This window comes from Rattus rattus, chromosome 1 (genome assembly GCF_011064425.1).
Source record: "Rattus rattus isolate New Zealand chromosome 1, Rrattus_CSIRO_v1, whole genome shotgun sequence".
NCBI lineage: Eukaryota > Metazoa > Chordata > Mammalia > Rodentia > Muridae > Rattus > Rattus rattus.
Window position 1 is genome coordinate 233,133,169 of NC_046154.1, and position 18,529 is coordinate 233,151,697.

Genomic DNA, 18,529 nt, shown 5'->3' on the forward strand with positions numbered 1-18,529 from the left:
TTAGAACTAAGCCTCCAAGAATCACTTTCTCCCGTTCCACTGACTTGCTTGGAGTTTGCAGAGCCTTGCACCGGAAGAACTGGCCTGGACTTAATTGGGCAATGTGCACAGCCCAGGACTCCTAATTGCCTGCAGGATTAGGTTGGGAATTGAAAAGGTTGCTCCATTCTTAAGCTCCATGCTGGTCCTCATGTAAGCCAGACAGTGGCATGGGGTATAGAGAGGGAGAAATGTTCAGGTCTTATATCAGTCAACTAAGGAATTACCTTTGACATCCTGCCTTCCCGGTCCCTCCACATCTTGTCTGTCAGAATTGTTTGACACCATCTATGTAGGGCAGCAGTCTTTTCCCTCCCTCATTTTTTTCTGTCTCCAGTGGGTGGTGATTTGGCCGTTCAAACTTTCACCTACAGGGGGCACTGTTGTCTGCTTGGCTCCAACCCTTACATCTCTTCTGTCCATTGAAAGCTTGACCTACAGTTTTATCCTCCTGACATCTTACTCTAATCATCTGTTCCCATGCATATGCGTGCACATTACACACACACACACACACACACACACACACACACACACACACACACACGAACACCGCTCTTCAAGAGTACCATGTGGCCTACCACACAATGTGTCATGTACATTTCCAAGGTCTGAGGTCACGTGACTTCTACTGTGTATGACCCTTACTTCCACACAAAGTAGCCAACAATTTTTCTTCCAAATGACCTGATGTTACAGATTTTTTTAAAAACTGACTAATCTTATACCCTTGCTGCAGCCACTTAAGGCTTGCATTCCTGCCTATCAAAAGCTACCACCTTGAAGGTCTCTGCTCAAAGGACAATACCATTGCCCTAGAATTAGCTCCCTTGTCCTTGAATGTGCGACTATGAACTGTTCTCTCATGTGTATATAATCTTACTTCACAGGAACCAACTGTTATGATTTCATGTTTTTCCGCTTTTCTCTTTCCCACTCTATATTAGATCCCTGAGATCCTGCTGTTTGGCTCTGTACAGTTCTAACATGCTACTTCTAATTGCTTAAGCAAGCTGTCTGGCCGTCCTCCTATCCTGCTGTGATGATTCTGAGGTTGTGTCCAGCTGCTCCGTAGGCAACACTGCAACAATCAACAGGAGTGGCACCTTCATGCAGCTCGGCAGTGCCAGACGCTGCCCTCCGCCCTTAGCCTCCTCTAATGGGGAGTCATTAGCGTTTATTTCACAGATGACTGTGCTCACGTTCCTGCGTGGACATGTGTGGCTTATGCCTAGAAGTTGCTGGGGAGGATTGATGGAGGTCAGCTGAGGGAATCCTCAGAGGGTGTTTGTGGTCTTCGTTTTAAGTAAGCAGACCTAATCGCAATAGGCACACAAGGTCCCTACACAGAAGTCCCCATGCCAACACAAAGACGTGGATCATCCTAACACAGTCCCTTTCAGAGAGGTGGGAACGGGCAGGTAAACAGGCAAAGGGGAATGGGGGACTATGAAAACAGGATGTGAGCTTGAAGAGCCAGGGGTGGGGAGGTCCCATGAATGTGACCAGCTGAGCTGTCATTCTCCACTGAATGACAGCCTCTTTGAACCTGTCTCTCTCTCTCTCTCTCTCTCTCTCTCTCTCTCTCTGTGTTCCACCCTATCTAACACTGTCATTCTGCTCTTTGTCTCCCGTGCCCTTTGGCCGGATCCCTCGAAATCATTCAGCCACACCCTCCTATCCCTGTGATCTGGCTTCTCATCTCATCTCCTGCCTTTTCTCAGGGGAGCTTCCAAGGACAGGAAGCTACAGTCCCCTCACTATCGACAGTGCCTAAGAGACCAAGACCAACTCTACATAGTAGGCACACAAAATGTCATTGGCTAGCAAAGTAGAAGAAGGGACGAATGGATAACTCACTGTGTCTACTGAGTTTATTGAAGTAAAAAGTAAAGCGGCCTTATACATTGGTGGATGAGCCTGTATATGCATGTGTGCTCACATACATGTGCACATGTACACACATACACACACACACACTCTTAAATAAGACATTCCTAGGGAATCATGTTGCTTGTTTAAGCTTGCTAAAATATGACATTCTAGTGGAAGAAAGGTGGATTTTGGAGTTATGTAGAAAAATCTGGGCTTTGCATACTTGGGAAATTATATCATCCATTTTTAGGTCATTTTCCTCATCTATTAATGGAGAGATAATTACATATTTCACATGGTCGCTGTGATGGTGATTAAGAAACTCCATGGGCAAAAACTCATGGGGAGGGGTGCTTTTAAAGTACTTGGCATTAGCGTCTCTCCCCTGTCTCCACATTTTCTGGCCACGGAGGAGGGCAGGGCTGGTATCACTGCTGTCTGTCTGGGGATACTGGCAGACACACATAAACACATACCACTCCTAAAAGCCTATTAACACTTGACCTTTCTGTAATTTCCCCCGCAGCCCAGCATGTCTTTCAGCTGAGAGCACACATGTACCAAGCCCGGGGCCTCATCGCAGCTGACAGCAATGGACTTTCAGATCCCTTTGCCAAAGTCACATTCCTATCCCAGTGCCAGACCACAAAGGTAACCAGAGAGCCATGGTCTTCCCGCTACTGCTACAGCTGATGCTTGGCAGAGCCTGGGAAAGAAAGATGAGGGTCACCATCCCATCCCGCCCCTTCCCTCTGCATCTCCCAGTGCACAGCCCTGCAGACTCAGAAGCCAATCGGGGTCAAGAACAGGCTGTAGAGGCCTACTGGTTTCCTTGAGCTATTGTGCTGAAGCAGAGGGACAAGACTTAAAGCTAAGACAGGGGCCAAAAAGACTGAGAAGAGGAACCTGGTGCACCCCGGGCACCTGCAGGGGTGCTGGGCACTGGGAGTACAGAGGGAATAAGAAGTAAGAAGCCATAGTAAGCCGAAATAGCTCAGTTGGGAGAGCGTTAGACTGAAGAAGTAAGAAGCCAGCTCAGACAGCATTCCTGAGACTTGAGTCTGCAATCACCTTAGCGGACCTGCTGGAGGAGAAGGCTCTAGCTCTCTGCTCAGGAAGTTCTAACTCAGCACTTAGCAGCTAGGGTGCTTTCTACAGATGTGTCCCCTGGAGGACACCCCTGGGTGACAGGTGCTGTGTTAGAGGAGAGGAGCAGGTGGTTGTTTCCTTTGCTTCCTCCCTGTCTCCCACACCAAGCTCTACCCCAAAAAGGGCTCCCAGTCAGCACAAGTCCTGCAGGAGATCTCTCTAATGGGTTGGACTCAAAAGCCTTACCTGGTTTTGAATTGTCGATGGGGGAAGGGTAAGACCATGTAGAATTGGCCCTCACAGAGAGGTGGGAAACAAGAGATGCAAGGTCACTGTGTGGTTTGTCTAGTCTGAAGCTGTGTGTCTCCCCGACAAATGGTTCACTGGACCCCAGTTCTGTCTTTCTAAAACAGAGCTGTTGTGAAGAAGTGGAGAATTTTGTGCATAAATGACTGAAGAGTGGCTGCCATTACGCTGGCTGATATCAAGAGGGCACATTTTTCTCCAAGACCCCTAAGATCCATTCAGTTGATGGATTCAACTATATTTTGATTTATCACACATAGACTGAGAGTGTAAAGGGAGCCAGCATGGCGTCCATTTAGCTAGTGCCTGCTGAGTGCTGGTTCTGCATGGGCTCTACAGTGGGGGTTGGGAGAGATCCTGCTCCTGCATAATGTGTGAGGCAGACATGCTTGTAGTCCTTCAGGCAGATAGGCTGGTTGTGCTGTGCCAAGCCCTATGTGCAGGGCTGAACAAAGGCCTACAGGAGCCACACGGAGAGATGGGCTCATCCTTCTCAGAGAGACTTTGGAAGAAAAGGGTCTCCATTCTCATTCATTGTCTAATTGGAACAGAAGGCAGGAGGCCTTCCTCTTTGCTGGTTTTTGAGAGGACACAAACAGTGGTGACTGTACACATGGACCCTGGAGAGGGTCCAGGAGAGAGCACTGCCGTAAGTGCTTGCCACACAAGCATGAGGATCTGAGTTTATCGATAGAGCCCAGGTAGAAAGCCAGGCTGGTGGTGAGCACTTCAATCCTAGCACTGGGGGTTTGTATGGAGATGGCCAGGTTGCTGGGCCTCACTGCTCAGAAAACTCCTATCTTAGTGAAAGAGCTTGTCACAAAACAACAAGATAGATGGCTTCATAGAAATGATACCAGAGGTTGCCTTCTAGCCTCCACATACATGTACATGCATGTGCACCTATACACACGTGCACCCCTTACAAACATCCATATATGTACCCCTATGAACATGTACACACATGCACACACCTGTACACATGTGCACCCCCTACAAACATTCATACATGTACCCCTGTGAACATGTACACACATGCACACACCTTCAAACATATACACAGACATACTCATGTGCCCTTGGCAAACATGTGCGCACACACACACACACACACACACACACACACACACACACCCCAAAACAATACATAACTGTGGAATTGTTTCCCTGGTCCAAATCCAAGATCATCTACCTTTAGATCTCACTTTCTTCACCTGTGATGGGCATAAAAGCAACACATACATCTCCCTCACAAAGCATGAAATGCCAATGGCTTAAAACAGCTTCTACCTGATAGCTCATGATGGCCGCTACAGAGCCACCATCCCCAGATAAGAGTAGGCTCAGAAGGTGAACCCAAGGACCATCCATGTGCCTCAATCATGCAGTTCCAGAGCCTCTGGAATGACCCTGGAGACGTCTGAGTGAGCTCATGGGGCAGCCACATAGCTATCTTGCTGGTTTTCATTTCCACACATCTTGGTTTAATTTAGATTCTTATCTCAAAGGAACAGATGGACTTGCTTTATCAAATAATCATCCGAAAGAGAAATAGCTTCTTGTTGAACCCTGGATGTGTCTCTAATTTTGAATCAAATACCCAAATTGGCTAATAATACCAGGTGTCAGTTATTCCAAGCTCTCCCACGCCAGACACGACAATATGCATTTTCCATACATTGTTTACCACCCTTCATGTAACTCAGGGACACATGCTCTTGTGTTCCCATTCTGGAGATGAAGAAGTGAGAATCAGAGATTGTACAGCTTGGAGACCAAGATGGAGACCCAGGTCTCACCCGTTCCGAGATCACTTTTGCCTAGCTGCTCTGTCTTGATTTCAGTTACAAAGCTCCCAGGTTTCCCTCTCCTGTTCAGGTGTTGGACTACACTGAGGGCCTGTCTGGGACAATGACAGACCCCCTTCATACATCTGCTGGGAAAGCTAATTGTGAGGTCCTGCAGAGCCCAGCACTCACGAGGCAACACCCATGGGCTGTACTAGGTCCCAGGAGAACTGAGCACCTGGTGCTCTGAAAAGCCAGCCTCTAAAGCCTCCTGCCTTCCACCTCTTACGACATGACTTGATGGTCTGGAACATTTCAGAGGGAGACCAGTTATTGCAGATGCTAGGGCTGGAAGGATAAAGGGGAAGGGGAAGAGGCTCTGACAGAGGAAGGATTTGGGAGGAGAGAGGAGGAGGGTGAGGCATCTTAGACACTAGAGATCGTTAAGCCTGGTGTTCCCAACAATGAGACTGATGCTTAGTCCTGAAGACATGGGCAATTAGATAGGATCACCTGTATACCAGGGCTGTCATAGGGTAAATATGAGTGTGTGTGTGTGTGTGTGTGTGTGTGTTATATGGTGTGTAGTGTATGTGTGTGTGGTGTGTGTGTGTATGTGTATGTGTGTGTGTATGTGTGTGGTGTGTGTGTGGTGTGTTGTGTGTGTGTGTGTGTGTGTGTGTGTGTGTGTGTGTGTGTTTTGTGTGTGTGTTATGTGTGTGTGGTGTGTGTGTGTGTGTATATGTGTGTGTGTGGTGTGTGTGTGATGTGTGTGTGTGTGTGTGTGTGTGTGTGTGGTGTGTGTGTGTGTGTGTGTGTGTGTGTGTGTGTGTGTGTGTGTATGATGTGGTGTATGTGTGTGTGGTGTGGTGTTGTGTGTGTGTGTGTGTGTGTGATGTGTGTGGTGTGTGTGGTGATATGTGTGTGTGTGTGTGTGTGTGGGATGTATGTTGTTGTGTGTGTATGTGTTGTGTGTGTGTGTGTGTGTGTGTGTGTGGTGTGTGTGTGTGTGTATGTGTGTGTGTGTGTGTGTGTGTGTGTGTGTGTGTGTGTGTGTGTGTGATGCAAGGAATTGGACCCAAGGCTTGACAGATACTCAACAGGCACTCTACTCCTGAGCCACACCCCTAGCCCTCAATGTTTGCTCACTTATAATATGGACCGAGATGGAGTACATTTAGGGAGGGTTGCAAGCATTTACTGAGCACCTACTGTATGCCAGGCAGTGGATCTTCTTCACTTCAGACAAATGGGTATAAACCCATTTAAAAAAGGGAAACTAAGGCTTGGGACATTTAGTCACCTGGATTAATCAAGCCGGTCATATGATACCTGGATTCCGTCTAGTTAGATTTTTGCTCCTATTGCTATATTCTGTCTGGGACATCTGACTAATTATTTAATGTTAGCCAAGTCTTACCCTGAAATTCCAAATGATGCTTTAGACCAGTGTTTCTCAACCTTTCTAGTGCTGTGACCCTTTAATACAGTTTCTCATGTTGTAGTGAGCCCCCAACCATAATATTATTTTTGTTATTATTTCAGGACTGAAATTTTGCTACTGAGTAGTTCTCAGTTCCTAAGCCCATTGGGAGTAAGTGTTTTCCAATGGTTGCAATACACAGGCACTGCTGCTTTAAACTTAGCTCAGTGAGGTTCCTTAAAGAAGCCCTTAAGAGACAAGGCAAATCATGGATAGCTGAGCAAAGAAATAGAGGATGCTTGTCTGGGTGAGTCATTAAGTATTGCTCTAAAGGGACATCTTACATATGATGGCAACTTGGAGGACAGGTTAGTTCCCTCTCATCTATTCATGCAAATGGCTGTCAAGTACCCACTATGCAGAGGTCACAGTCTAGCTCACTGTAGGTACATGATGGATGAGTGAATGAAGACTGAATAAATGCTGGCCTCACATGATGAATGAGTGAATGAAGACTGAATGAATGCTAGCCTTACATAATGAATGAGTGAAAGAAGATTGAATGAATGCTAGCCTCTGGATTCTTATTCAATGGCACCTCCAAGTTACTCGAGAAGGAAGTTATTCAAATCCCCCTGTAGCAAAGATGCTATGAAGATCATAGTCTGCTTTGACAATACTCTGTCAGTCAGGTGCATGCCACGGAGAGCTCTCCTGTCTCCTCAAAAGCGACATAAAGCAGGCAACTTTGCATTGCAACTATGTCACTTCTGTTTATCGGTTGGTTAAACTGTGGTCCTTTTTCTGTCAGAAAAGGTAGATTTCCCCAGAGGCATTTTAAAACTTCTTTGTATCTGAGACATGAAATATTCTAAAATAAAAACTCAAGAAGGGAGGTGAACTGCAGCCACACGATACTTTTACAGCTTACATAAAGAGCTATAAAGATATTCTTCTGTGACCACAGTACAAACACTTTAGTGCTGTAACCGGAGCTGGCTGGCTGTTTAACTAGGCTGGCAGTTTTATGTGAGACTGAGGGCTAGTGCAGGCTGGTTCTTTCTTCCAGCCCTCCTGGAGTAGACAATAGTGAGAAACAATTCAGGGGTGCTGTGGAAATTTCCCCAGAATCCAGCAGCTAGGCAACACTTACATTTCCAAATCCCGCTTGATTGCACAGCTTGGAAGAAAGCTATGACCATGGACTCTTTCCAGTACAAGCTCTGCATATTAATGGGGCAGTGTCTGCCCAGGTGTGGGGCCATCTACCTTGTAAGCAACTCAGTCTTTTGTTCTGTGAAACTGGCCTCTTTCCAAATGTCTAAATGAACAAAGAAAGAAATTAAAATTTAAATAACATTCTCCCTTCCAAAAGTTCCTCTTGAACATCCTGGGAAGAAAGCTATTGGCCGGTTGTGGTGAGACCAGAATGGTTCTGGACCAATTCTTCAAGCTATCATCCTTCCTAGATTTTCAGTTTCTCCATCTGCATGATGGGTACAGCCTACTACCAATGTCACCATTTGCTGTCAAATGGTAAGGGTTGTTCTGAAGACTCCGGACTAGTCAAAGTAGTCAATGAATAGCTACAAACTGTAGACTTCTCCATAAAGTAGATGAGATTTAAAAGCCAACATTGGGGACTTTGATTTTGTTTGATTCCCTCTTCTCAGTGGAGGGGATCTTTAGAGTAGAAGTGTTAGTGGTATTGCCCAATGAAAGTAATGGTCCAGATGGAATTTCTGTTTATCATCTGTAGACTCTGAACATGTGTAGGTTGATGTCATTATGCAGGTAAAGGCAGATAAGATAAAAGAAGGCCTGTCATTGGACAAGAAGGAAGGGAGGTGAGAACAGAGATTTTAGAAGGAGAGGGAGAAGCAAAGGAGAAGGGGCTGGGAGAACATGGTGGCAGATGTTAAGATTCTTCTCTGGGCACAGATACAGGTTATTATGAGTATTTTTAAGGGATAGATGTGCAGGATTTTGTGCTGTCTAGATGGGTAAATTATATCTTATCAATTGGGTCAGAGGTTATTGTGTGGTGTGTTCTTTTATGTGGCGTCCTAATTGCTTTCAAGAGAAGGTGTGGTGGCAGGATGCACCAAGCTCATCATGGAATTGGGATGTGTATGCCTGGCATAATAACAACCGCCAAGGGAACTGTGAGTTAGAGCAAAGCAGCGTGGCAAGGTGCCATGCTGGAATGGCTCTCGGACAGCCCAGGTTAGAGAGTACCATGGGGGCCAGCATGGAGTTCCTGAGATAAATTACTGCTAGTTCCCATGGCCCACGGGAGCAGAACTACGTGAGAGAGTGACTGCCTGGGTATGCGCAGGAACCGGTGGCACTGACCTTTATTTTTTTACTGCAACAGACATGTGAACCTTTTTTTTTTTCTTTAACAGTCATGGAAATAACAGTACTGAGAAAGATTTCAAGGTTTGAATGAGACAGTGCATGGCTCAGTGCTATATAGATAGTATATAATAAATATTCAATAAAGGACAACTGATGTCATCATAGCACCAGGGTGAATTAAAATTACTTATGCAAATTATTTATGCAAATAGGTCATTAAGCAGTACTCCACTAATACAACATTAGGAATACAAAGTTTTCCAGAGACTGGAAATTTGCATTTAACAGACAGCAGCCATGAACTTTCCCTACCCTTCCTGTTTCTGTTGACCAACTGTTAAATGGCTCCTTTGTTGTTTTCTGCCAGGTCATTTCCCAGACTCTCTCTCCTACCTGGAACCAGATGCTGCTATTCAATGAGTTGGTTCTGCATGGCGAAGAAAGGGAGCTAATGGAGTCCCCACCCCTTGTGGTGGTGGAACTCTACGACAGTGATGCGGTGGTATGTGTCACTAGGCAACACTGACTACACCTTCTAAATGCTCTACTACAAGAACTGTCTTTATTTCAACATCAGTAGCGTCAATAGAGTCCTGATACACCCAGAGGTGGCTTTGACCTCACCACACTGTGATGCACTAGTCACTGCTTTAGTTAGAGTTCTCTTTAGATCACAATCAAAATCACATCTAATTAGCAGGATTTACTCCACACCCACTCTCATAAAGACGTGATGCTTGCATGAACCAACCCACAACTACAGCAAACCCCCAGCTGGTCCCATGTGACTGCTACATTAAAAACTCCTCCAAGCCAGGTTTGGAAATAGGTTTGTGCTGCTCTTGCCTGGCTTCAGGGAAATGCATGGACATCTTTAGCCTTGTAACCAACTCTCTTTTACTTGGTTGCTGCCTGGCCCTGCAAGCCCACATTCATCCTGGCCCTTTTTGGTTATAAATCAAATCTCTTCCTCTTCCAATGATGTTTGTGTGCTGAAACGTCAGGTAACCCCCAAAGCTGACTGGTGGGTTTAAGTGACTAAGACAAGCACTCTTCTCTAAGTTAAAAATGACAAAGATTTATATCTTTTATTTGACATCCCTACCTCCTCAGGTAGAATCTATAAAGTACAACAGTTGTTTTGGAAAGATTTTCCAAAGCCTCCTCACTCTCAGTGTGCTCTGGGGTGGGCCAAGGTCAGAGAAGAAACAAGATTCGAGACTCACAAGAGTCGTAGTGACCATGGAGACCAATGAAGGCTTGTCCTGCCTTTCTTGCTCTCTAGAAATTAGGACAGATTTGGAAAATTCAGATGCATTAAGGTCATGGCTGGTGAGGGACAGAGTCAGGACTTGACATGGCTTCTAGGTGTACTCTTTCCTGCACCCTTGATGGCTGTCAGCACAGTACCCCCTCCCTCTACCCCCGACCCCTGCTGTAAATTGGGGTTGAATGTGTTTATGAAATGCAGTTTAGATTTTCTGGCAGAAGACCCACAAAGTAAATACCCCTTCACTCTCCTTCCAGGGAACAAGCTTCCCATCCCAAGTGTTGGTTTTCTATGTGAAAAGGAGCCCATTGCCTTTGACATCCCATTACCATGTATTGGGTACATAATGCAAACGATATATAAGATTGCATCACTTTGGGGGATGTTATGAAGAGATAAAAACCTTTAGCCCTGTTTATGAGCTTCAAAAGGGTTGAGTACCTAGCTTAGGCCACACACACAGGAAAAAGAAGCAGAGTGAGACCACAGACTTGGGTTTGCTTATCTCTGAAGCTCACGATCCTGTGGACCATGGAAACCCCTTTAGAATGTCTGTCATTTTCTTGCATTTTCCTTTCCCCTCCCAGTCTGCTCTGGTTGGTTGGTGACTTTAATTAATCTCTCTACAGAAGGAGTCTTGGAATAGGGAGCCCCCAAGCTTATCCTCTCAGCAGGTCCCTGGGACCCTGAGAGTACCCTCTGTCTGCCAAGCCGTGAGTGGGGTTATGGGATAGGTTGATGCTGCTGACTGCTAACTTTGTAAAAATGATTTGCAAAGTTGCCTTGATGCTGGTCGGAACTAAGTGGATGTCAATCAAAAACTCATTTCTTCTCTAGGGAAAGCCAGAATATTTGGGTGCCACAGTGGCTGCTCCAGTTGTGACCCTGGCTGACCAGGACTATGAGCCCCCCAAGCTGTGCTATCACCCCATCTTCTGTGGAAACCTCTCTGGAGGGGACCTCCTCGCTGTGTTTGAGCTGTTGCAGGTAAGAGGTCCGGGGCATGTGTACCAGATGTCTTTCTGCTCCACTTGGCCTGAGGAACAGCTTTTCCAGATGTGTTATTTAGTGAAGCACCACCTAGTCCATCCCTGTTATCCTGTGTCTGTGGTGTCTCCTTCCAGGCATCTGGAAGCTGACATTTAAAAACTTTGATAACACAAGTTATTCCCAGAACAAATCGAAATCCTAGAACAAAAGATCCCTCAGGGTTGGGTCATCAGGGTTTGAGCTACAGAAGAGTCCCTCAGCTCTTAGAAAGATATGGAAAAAGAAGGCATAGGCCATTTGTGGGCTAGTTGCCTTGTGCCTGAAGTTATAGCTGTGGTATCTCATATCTTTCATAGATCCCCTCAAGCCTTTGGAGACATACATTCCCATTCCCATTAGAGAGACGGGAAACCAAGGACTCATGCACTTGGCCAACCTCATCACCTTCTATAGACACAGTTAAGCTGAGCTCTGAAGCAGGACCTTAATAGCTTCTACTTCTACCATATCAAGTTGTTTCCCAAAGTCAAAGAACTCCTAGTCCTTCCCTGAAGTCCTAGGGTGTGTGTGTGTGTGTGTGTGTGTGTGTGTGTGTGTGTGTGTGTGTGTGTGCATGCGGGCATGTATGTATGTATATGTGTGTGAATACAAAGACCCTCTCAGAGGAAGGGAAACTGAGTTTCTGAATTGTGGCTGTCCAGTAGAGAACCAGTAGGACTTGAAGAGGATAAATAAGAAGGGAGCATCTGGGCTTGCCAGAGATCCCTCTCCCAGACCCTACACTCTCTGAGGCATCAGGTCCTGGGATCTTTGCTTTGGGATCAGGCCAATCTTTCATCTTAGTCCATGCAGGATGCCATAACAATGCACTGATTGATCAGTTTAAACAACGAACATTGCTTGTTACATATTCTCACAGTTGAGCCTGGGTGTCCTAGAAGGCACTGATAGATCTGATGCCCTGGTTTATAGTGATCGTTTTCTCATTGTACCTTCATGTAGGAGGGTGTTGTATGTAGTTTTGTTCTACCTGCCTTTGCTTTGGGAAGTGACTGTACTATCAGCCACCTTCCAGCTTCCCTGAATCCTCAGATAAAAGACACACACGAAGTTGTTTATTTTCAACTTGCCTTCTTGGCACAATTACTGAGTGCTACTATCTCTCACCTGGAAAAGTGTGCCCTTATCAATTTCTTATCTCCATTTCTCCCACCTGCCCTAAACTTCAGTTGCTAAACTTCCCTGACCGCCTGCCCATAGGAGTGGCCTGTGTTGAACTCTGTTCTTGTCCCTTGTGTCTCTCTGCCTGTGCCCAGGGTCCCGGAAGTCCTGCCTGTACCTTCCACACAGCAATTGGCCTATGACTTTCTTTATTTTTATTGGATATTTTTTATTTACATTTCAAATATTATTTCCTTTCCCAGTTTTCCATCCATAAACCTCCTCCCCCTCCCCCTCTTCTATAAGGGTGTTCCCCCTCCCCAACCAAACCCCTCCCTGACTCCCCGCCCTGACATTCCCCTACACTGGGGGGTCCAGTCCTGGCAGGACCAAGGGCTCCTCCTCCCATTGGTGCACAACAAAGCCATCCTCTGCTACATATGCAGCTGGAGCCAGGCCCATGGCTTTCTTTACTAACAGATCAATAACCAATTGGGGAACAGGATCTTAACATCAGAACCACCCCCTACAGGAGGGGGATTGTTCTTCTGTAGGTCTCTTATTATAAGGGACTGACCACATTTATGAGAGCTCTGGATTCTTCTCTAAGGCTGAATCTCCAATTGTCATTGGTGGGGTTACAATTTGAACATCCACGTTTGACACTGGATTAATAACATCTTTTACAGGAAACCCAATTTTCAAAAACTCCAATTTAAAATAAAACAAAACTCAACTCACTTGATAATGAAATTGTGGAAGGCACATATCCCTAGCACACACAGTATGGATGCATGTGAAACTGGGGGGAACTAGATCCCACAGACATAAATCTCAGACTTACCACTTGTTAGAATGTGGCTCTCTCTGTTTAAAAATATAGGGCACTAATTAGCCTACTCAAAGTGTCTTGTATAGAGCATGCATGATATTTTATTATTAATAATATTTCTATGCTATAGGATATTAAAGTAAAATCTTTGGTCCCAACTATTGATTTTAGAAATTGAAGTGGGTAGAATGCAATGATATGGGCAGCATAATAGGTGCGAATTTAAACCCTAGGTAGACAGATTTCTAACCAAAATGGAAGGCTCAATTGTATTAATTATTAAGGGGACATTTAGGTTAGATGTACTTGTATTTGAACTCAAATTCTCTTCACATCTGCAGCCTGGAGGTTGTAATTGCTAACACTGATACATTCCTAACTCCATCCTATCAGACTTTGTTGTCTGTGTTTTAAGTCACCTAAGGGAGAACTTCTACTGGAGAAAATGGAAGCTTTGGAGAAAGAGTAAAGTCTGCCTGGGAAACTGAGTCTGCATAAGGAGGAGTAAGGTCATGGGGATTCAAGGACTGGCTTCATTCAGCTCCAAGTAGATGAAGTCTAGCAGGGTAGGAAAGTAGAACTAGAAAGATCTGTCTTACAAACTAAAGACTATACTGTCATTTTCTTTCTAGGATGCTAGGATGCTCTAGGATGATAAACCAAGTGGTCTCTGATAAAACTGTCTGTAGCCAGATGAGTGTGTGCTGCCCAGATGTGTGGGTGTCAGAATGGAAGGCGAGCTTCCAGACCAACTGGACCAGTCTTCTCTCAAATGAGAGCTGTCAGCAAGCTGTTCAAACCTAGGCAGATACCAAACAACACTGAGTCCAGACAAAAAGAGGTTTGCCCTTATAGTCATCCCCACTTCTAAAGGAAGGCTTTGTTTTCTGTTCCCCTATAACATCACATCAACTGACAACTTCCCTTCCCAAGAGAGACCAGCTTCAGACTTGATGGCTACAGAAAAGTATTTCCCATGTTATCATGGAACATCAGTTCCTCCAAACCTAATGAGTGGGGAAATGAAACAATTGCTTCATATTACATATTCCAATAACACTTGTTTCCACTAGAGTTTTTGTGTGTATCTGATGGTGTGAATATGTGTACACATTTGTGTGTATCCATATTTATATGTGGGTAGCGTGCATGCCTGTAGGCATGTATGTGTGCATGTGGAATCCTGAGGTGGGTGTCAGATGCTCTCCTCAATCACTCTCCACTTTATTTTTTGAGACATGGCCTCCCACTGAACCCGTAGCTGATTCAGCTAGACCAGCTGTTAAGCAAGCTACAAGGATAGCCCTGTTCCCCACTCCCCAGCTCTGGGATTACAGGCACACCCAGGTTTCTTAGGTGGATGCTGGAAATCAAGCCCGGGTCCTCATGCTTGCCTGGCAGACACTTTTCTAACTGCACATCTCACCCAGCTCTGCTTTAACTATTTTGTTTGAATTTTACTTCCCACTTTCTTATTTTACCTAGCCAGCCATATGACTTTTTTTTTTAAACAAACAAAGCTGTGTCCACTTCCTTTTTAAGGTTACTAGAACATGAACCATCAACGGAGATGGTGGCCATCTTGAGAGAACTAGACGTGGTCTGGCACACTGTGCATGGGAATGCTCGGGTTCTAGGGCTGGGTCCAGGCAGCCACTCTTCTAAACTCACGGCTGCCTTGATAAGTGCTCTTAGCCCACGTCTACAAATCTCTCAGTAAGTCTTTCAATGAGGAGCTGAACAGGTTGACCCCTAAAGATGACCCTCAGCCTCAGCCGTCTGAGTCTCGTGGTCCCGCCCACCTCCTCTCTCAGAACCAGGCACACTGTTGAGACACCTGCTGCTTCCCAACAGGTGACCTATGGAAGAGGGTTGTCAGAGGTAGGACGCTCAGGGGATGCAATCAGCCAGGGTTTAATTACGACTTTTCATTTGATTACTTGTTCCAAACGTGATTTGATCATCAGCATGATTGTCTTAGCAGGTGGAGTGCAGACATGCTGAGCACACTGGGACTAGACAGGCCTTCACTTGTCACAGCCATTACCTCTTTGTGTCTGTGCATGGCTTGCTTTTACTTCCCTGCCTCCCATGCTGAGACGCTCTCCTGACTCAGGAGTTAATGGCATGGCTTTTCTATCAAATCCATTGTTTCCACCAGCCATTCACGCTAGCTGGCCCCTCTATTCCCCATCTTAGTCCATCCCTGGCTGTTAGCTTAGTCCCTCTGGCTGAGCACTGAAAGCCATCATCATAATTCTGATCATAGTGTCTATGCCTATGGCCTGACCAGCCTGTAGCTGCTTCTGTGCTTGTTTCCTATCTTCCCTGTTCCTGGAATCTTCTAATCCCCATGCCAATCATTTTCCTTTTCTCATTATTCCCCACATTCCTTCCAGAGCAAGAGTCCATCATGCCTCTCTCCCCTTCAGATGTCCCCACTCCTTACCTACGAGACTATTTACCAAAGTCTGCTTTAAAAAATAAGCCACTTCCTCCAAATACAGTGAACAGAGTTTCGGAAGTGTTTCTTGGGATATTTCTCTTTGGGATTTGAAGTACCTGCTACTATGGTAAAAAGGCTCCCTGAAGAACATCTTAAAATGTTGTTTTCAAAACCTAGTATTTCCAAGTGTAACTACAATACCATTTTGTTTTTATTGTAATGGCTAATATTCCATGAAGAGAAAAATCTACACTGTACCTGAATATCAAATTCTCAGTCTGGCTTTTATGCTGTCTTAAAAGTTGTCCTCAAGCTACTTTCTCAGGGTCACTTATTAATATTCAAGTTACCGTACAGCCACTATGACCTTCTTATGCCCAGCCTCTCTGGGTTCCTGGGTCTCACAGGGTCTTCCGCTCTTAGGCATTCTGTTAACTCATTCTGAAGTGTCTCCCCACTCTGCCCACCTCAACTCCTACAGAGCTATTTACCTGCCGATGGGAATTATCAAAATTCAGAGCAATTGTTTTCTGTTCCATCTTGCCCACTTCGCTGCAGTCTAAATATTCTCTCCCTGTCCATCCTGTTCTTTGCCTCTTTCTCTATTCAATGACTGCCCACTGTCTATAGGCAACTGAAACAGCCTTCCCTCCTCTGTCGCTGTGTCAGTTTGTAGAAGACAAGGATTGCTTTACTCATTGATTCGTACATTCGAACGTGTATTTATGCAGTGTCTACTGTGTGTGGGTGTGTTCCCAAGGAATGTTCCTCAGCAGACAAAACACAGATCTTGCTACCCTTATCTGTCTGCCATACTTTCCAAAGTCTAAATGCTCTCTTATCTTACCACAGAGCAGGTTCACTAGACATCCCCAAGAGTGACCATTTCTATCTAGTTCTGAGAGTAGCTCATTGGAGTTGTTCAGTGCCCAGTGTTTATAAACCTATGTGGCGTATCTGCCTTCTTGGATCCCATGCCATGCCCCAGGAACCTTTCACTTACCATCACATGAGCTTTGCCCACTTTCTAAAGTTTATTTTTAATCTTTGTCCCATTGATACAGATCAAGGAAAAGCTATATTGTTCTTGCCTTTCACTTAAGCCCCCCTGGCTTGAACAAAGTGAGATTCTCCTCCTTCAAGTTTGCTGCTCGTTAAACCATCTCGTTAGTGGCCTAAATTAAGTGAATAGACCAGTTTTACACAGCATCTCTATGCGTTCTCCCTGGTCACACATCTCAAAATAGCAGAGAGCCAGGTGAGATGTGCAGTTATCAATTGATGATCTACTAATCTGCATTGTGACAGTCACCTGAAATAAGCTAGGGACAGGTCATCAGAACAGGAAGGAAGACAGCAGCATAGTGTTAAGACCTCCCAGAAGACTCCGCTCAGGCCCAGGAGATTCTTCTCGAGTCATTAGCTAATCATAGAGATGGCACTTACCTCTTCTGCTGGCTAACATGTCAGTTCATGTATACTCTCGCCCTCACTTCCTTCCTGGGAAGCATTATCCACTGCAATGTCACCTTGGTGCTAAGGTCTGTGTCTAGCTGGGATGTGCACATGTGCACACACATACACACACACACACACACACACACACACACACACACACACACGCACATTTGCTATTTGAACTAGAATATCTATTTCCTCTGAGATTCTTCTGTTTGCCAGTGTTGGTGACAATGTCTTTCAGTGTTTGAAAATACCACTCTGCCTTTCAGCTTCCCGTCTCTGGTGAGAAGTTGTATATTATTTTATTATTACTCCTTTGAAAAGTAAACTTTCACAAGATTTTTTCCCCTGGTGGCTATATGTATGGTCATGGAATTTCCATTTCTTCCCTTTTACTTTAGGTTTCAGTTCTTTACTAAATTCCTCCATCATCTCTTTTATTGAACAGACTAAGCATTGCTATTGTAGAGTTTATATCTGATGATGACACTACCCAAATCCCTTGGGATCCATTCCTTTGGTTGTTGTTTCTTGGCATTTGACACCATTGTCCCCTCCTTTCATACCATGTTTTATTGCACAGTAGACATTGTATATAAAAACCTGAAGAGAAATTGGAGTCCAAACTTAATTTCCCTCTAGAGAACTTAACTTTTTTTAATTTATGGATTATTTTGAAGCCACTAGCGCCTTGCCCTGCACAGCACTGGAACTGATCAGATGGGCCACCCACTCTGATGGAGGCACAACAGTGTCCTGGAAAACCAATGTGTGTTATACTCTGCTGAATGAGGGTGTGGGTTATCTAATCTCCGTCTGTAGGGGAGCAGTCTCAGGCAGTAGACCCGTGGGAGGAGGAAGCTGTGGTTGGTACTCTGTGAACACACTGTTAACATCTGTACTGAGATCTGAGGGAAGTCTGGCCATTCTCATGGTTCTGAGGCTTGGCGATCTTAATACAGACATTCTCTCAGGGCCTCATCCACCATACACTGCAATCCAGAGTCCACTCCGTTCAACTGGAGACAACTTTAGGTTGAGCCTTGCTCTTTGCAAGTCCAGTTCAGCTTGCCTTCCCTCCTCAGCAATGCTCTGTGGCAGAAAGCATGTGAATGCCGGACATGCCCTTCAGCAACTCTTCACAGCAACTCTGTGACTTGGACACTGCTGTCCCCACTTCACCAATGACAGGGCTGAGATGCAGAGATCCAGACTAACTTTCCAAGTTCATCAGCTAGAGAGTGAGAGAGCCCAAGCCTGGTCCTTCATCTCTGTGCTGAGAATGAGAAGGCTGAATGATGGGAGGAGGAGGAGGAAGACAGCTCATGAACATCTGTAGCTATCCAGATGTGCAGGGCTCAGATTAAGGTCATGCATGGCCCTGAGAGTAAACAGCTCTTTAATTTTGCACCGGATACACAAGGCACCCATTCGCCCATCTTTGCCACAGTTGTGCAGCTAGACCTTTTGTGAGTTCCTCATATTTCAT

At 45.3% G+C, this 18,529-nt stretch overlaps 1 protein-coding gene across 1 annotated transcript in view; it reads left to right on the forward strand.

Annotated features, from left to right (window-relative positions):
- Positions 1–18,529, forward strand: part of Fer1l6 (fer-1 like family member 6) — a 147,179-nt gene that overhangs the window by 82,159 nt on the left and 46,491 nt on the right. Inside the window, exons 21-23 of the mRNA XM_032915788.1 lie at positions 2,441–2,565; positions 9,248–9,382; positions 10,988–11,137. Of these exons, the coding sequence (XP_032771679.1) occupies positions 2,441–2,565; positions 9,248–9,382; positions 10,988–11,137 (410 nt within the window). The remainder of the gene's footprint in view (positions 1–2,440; positions 2,566–9,247; positions 9,383–10,987; positions 11,138–18,529) is intronic.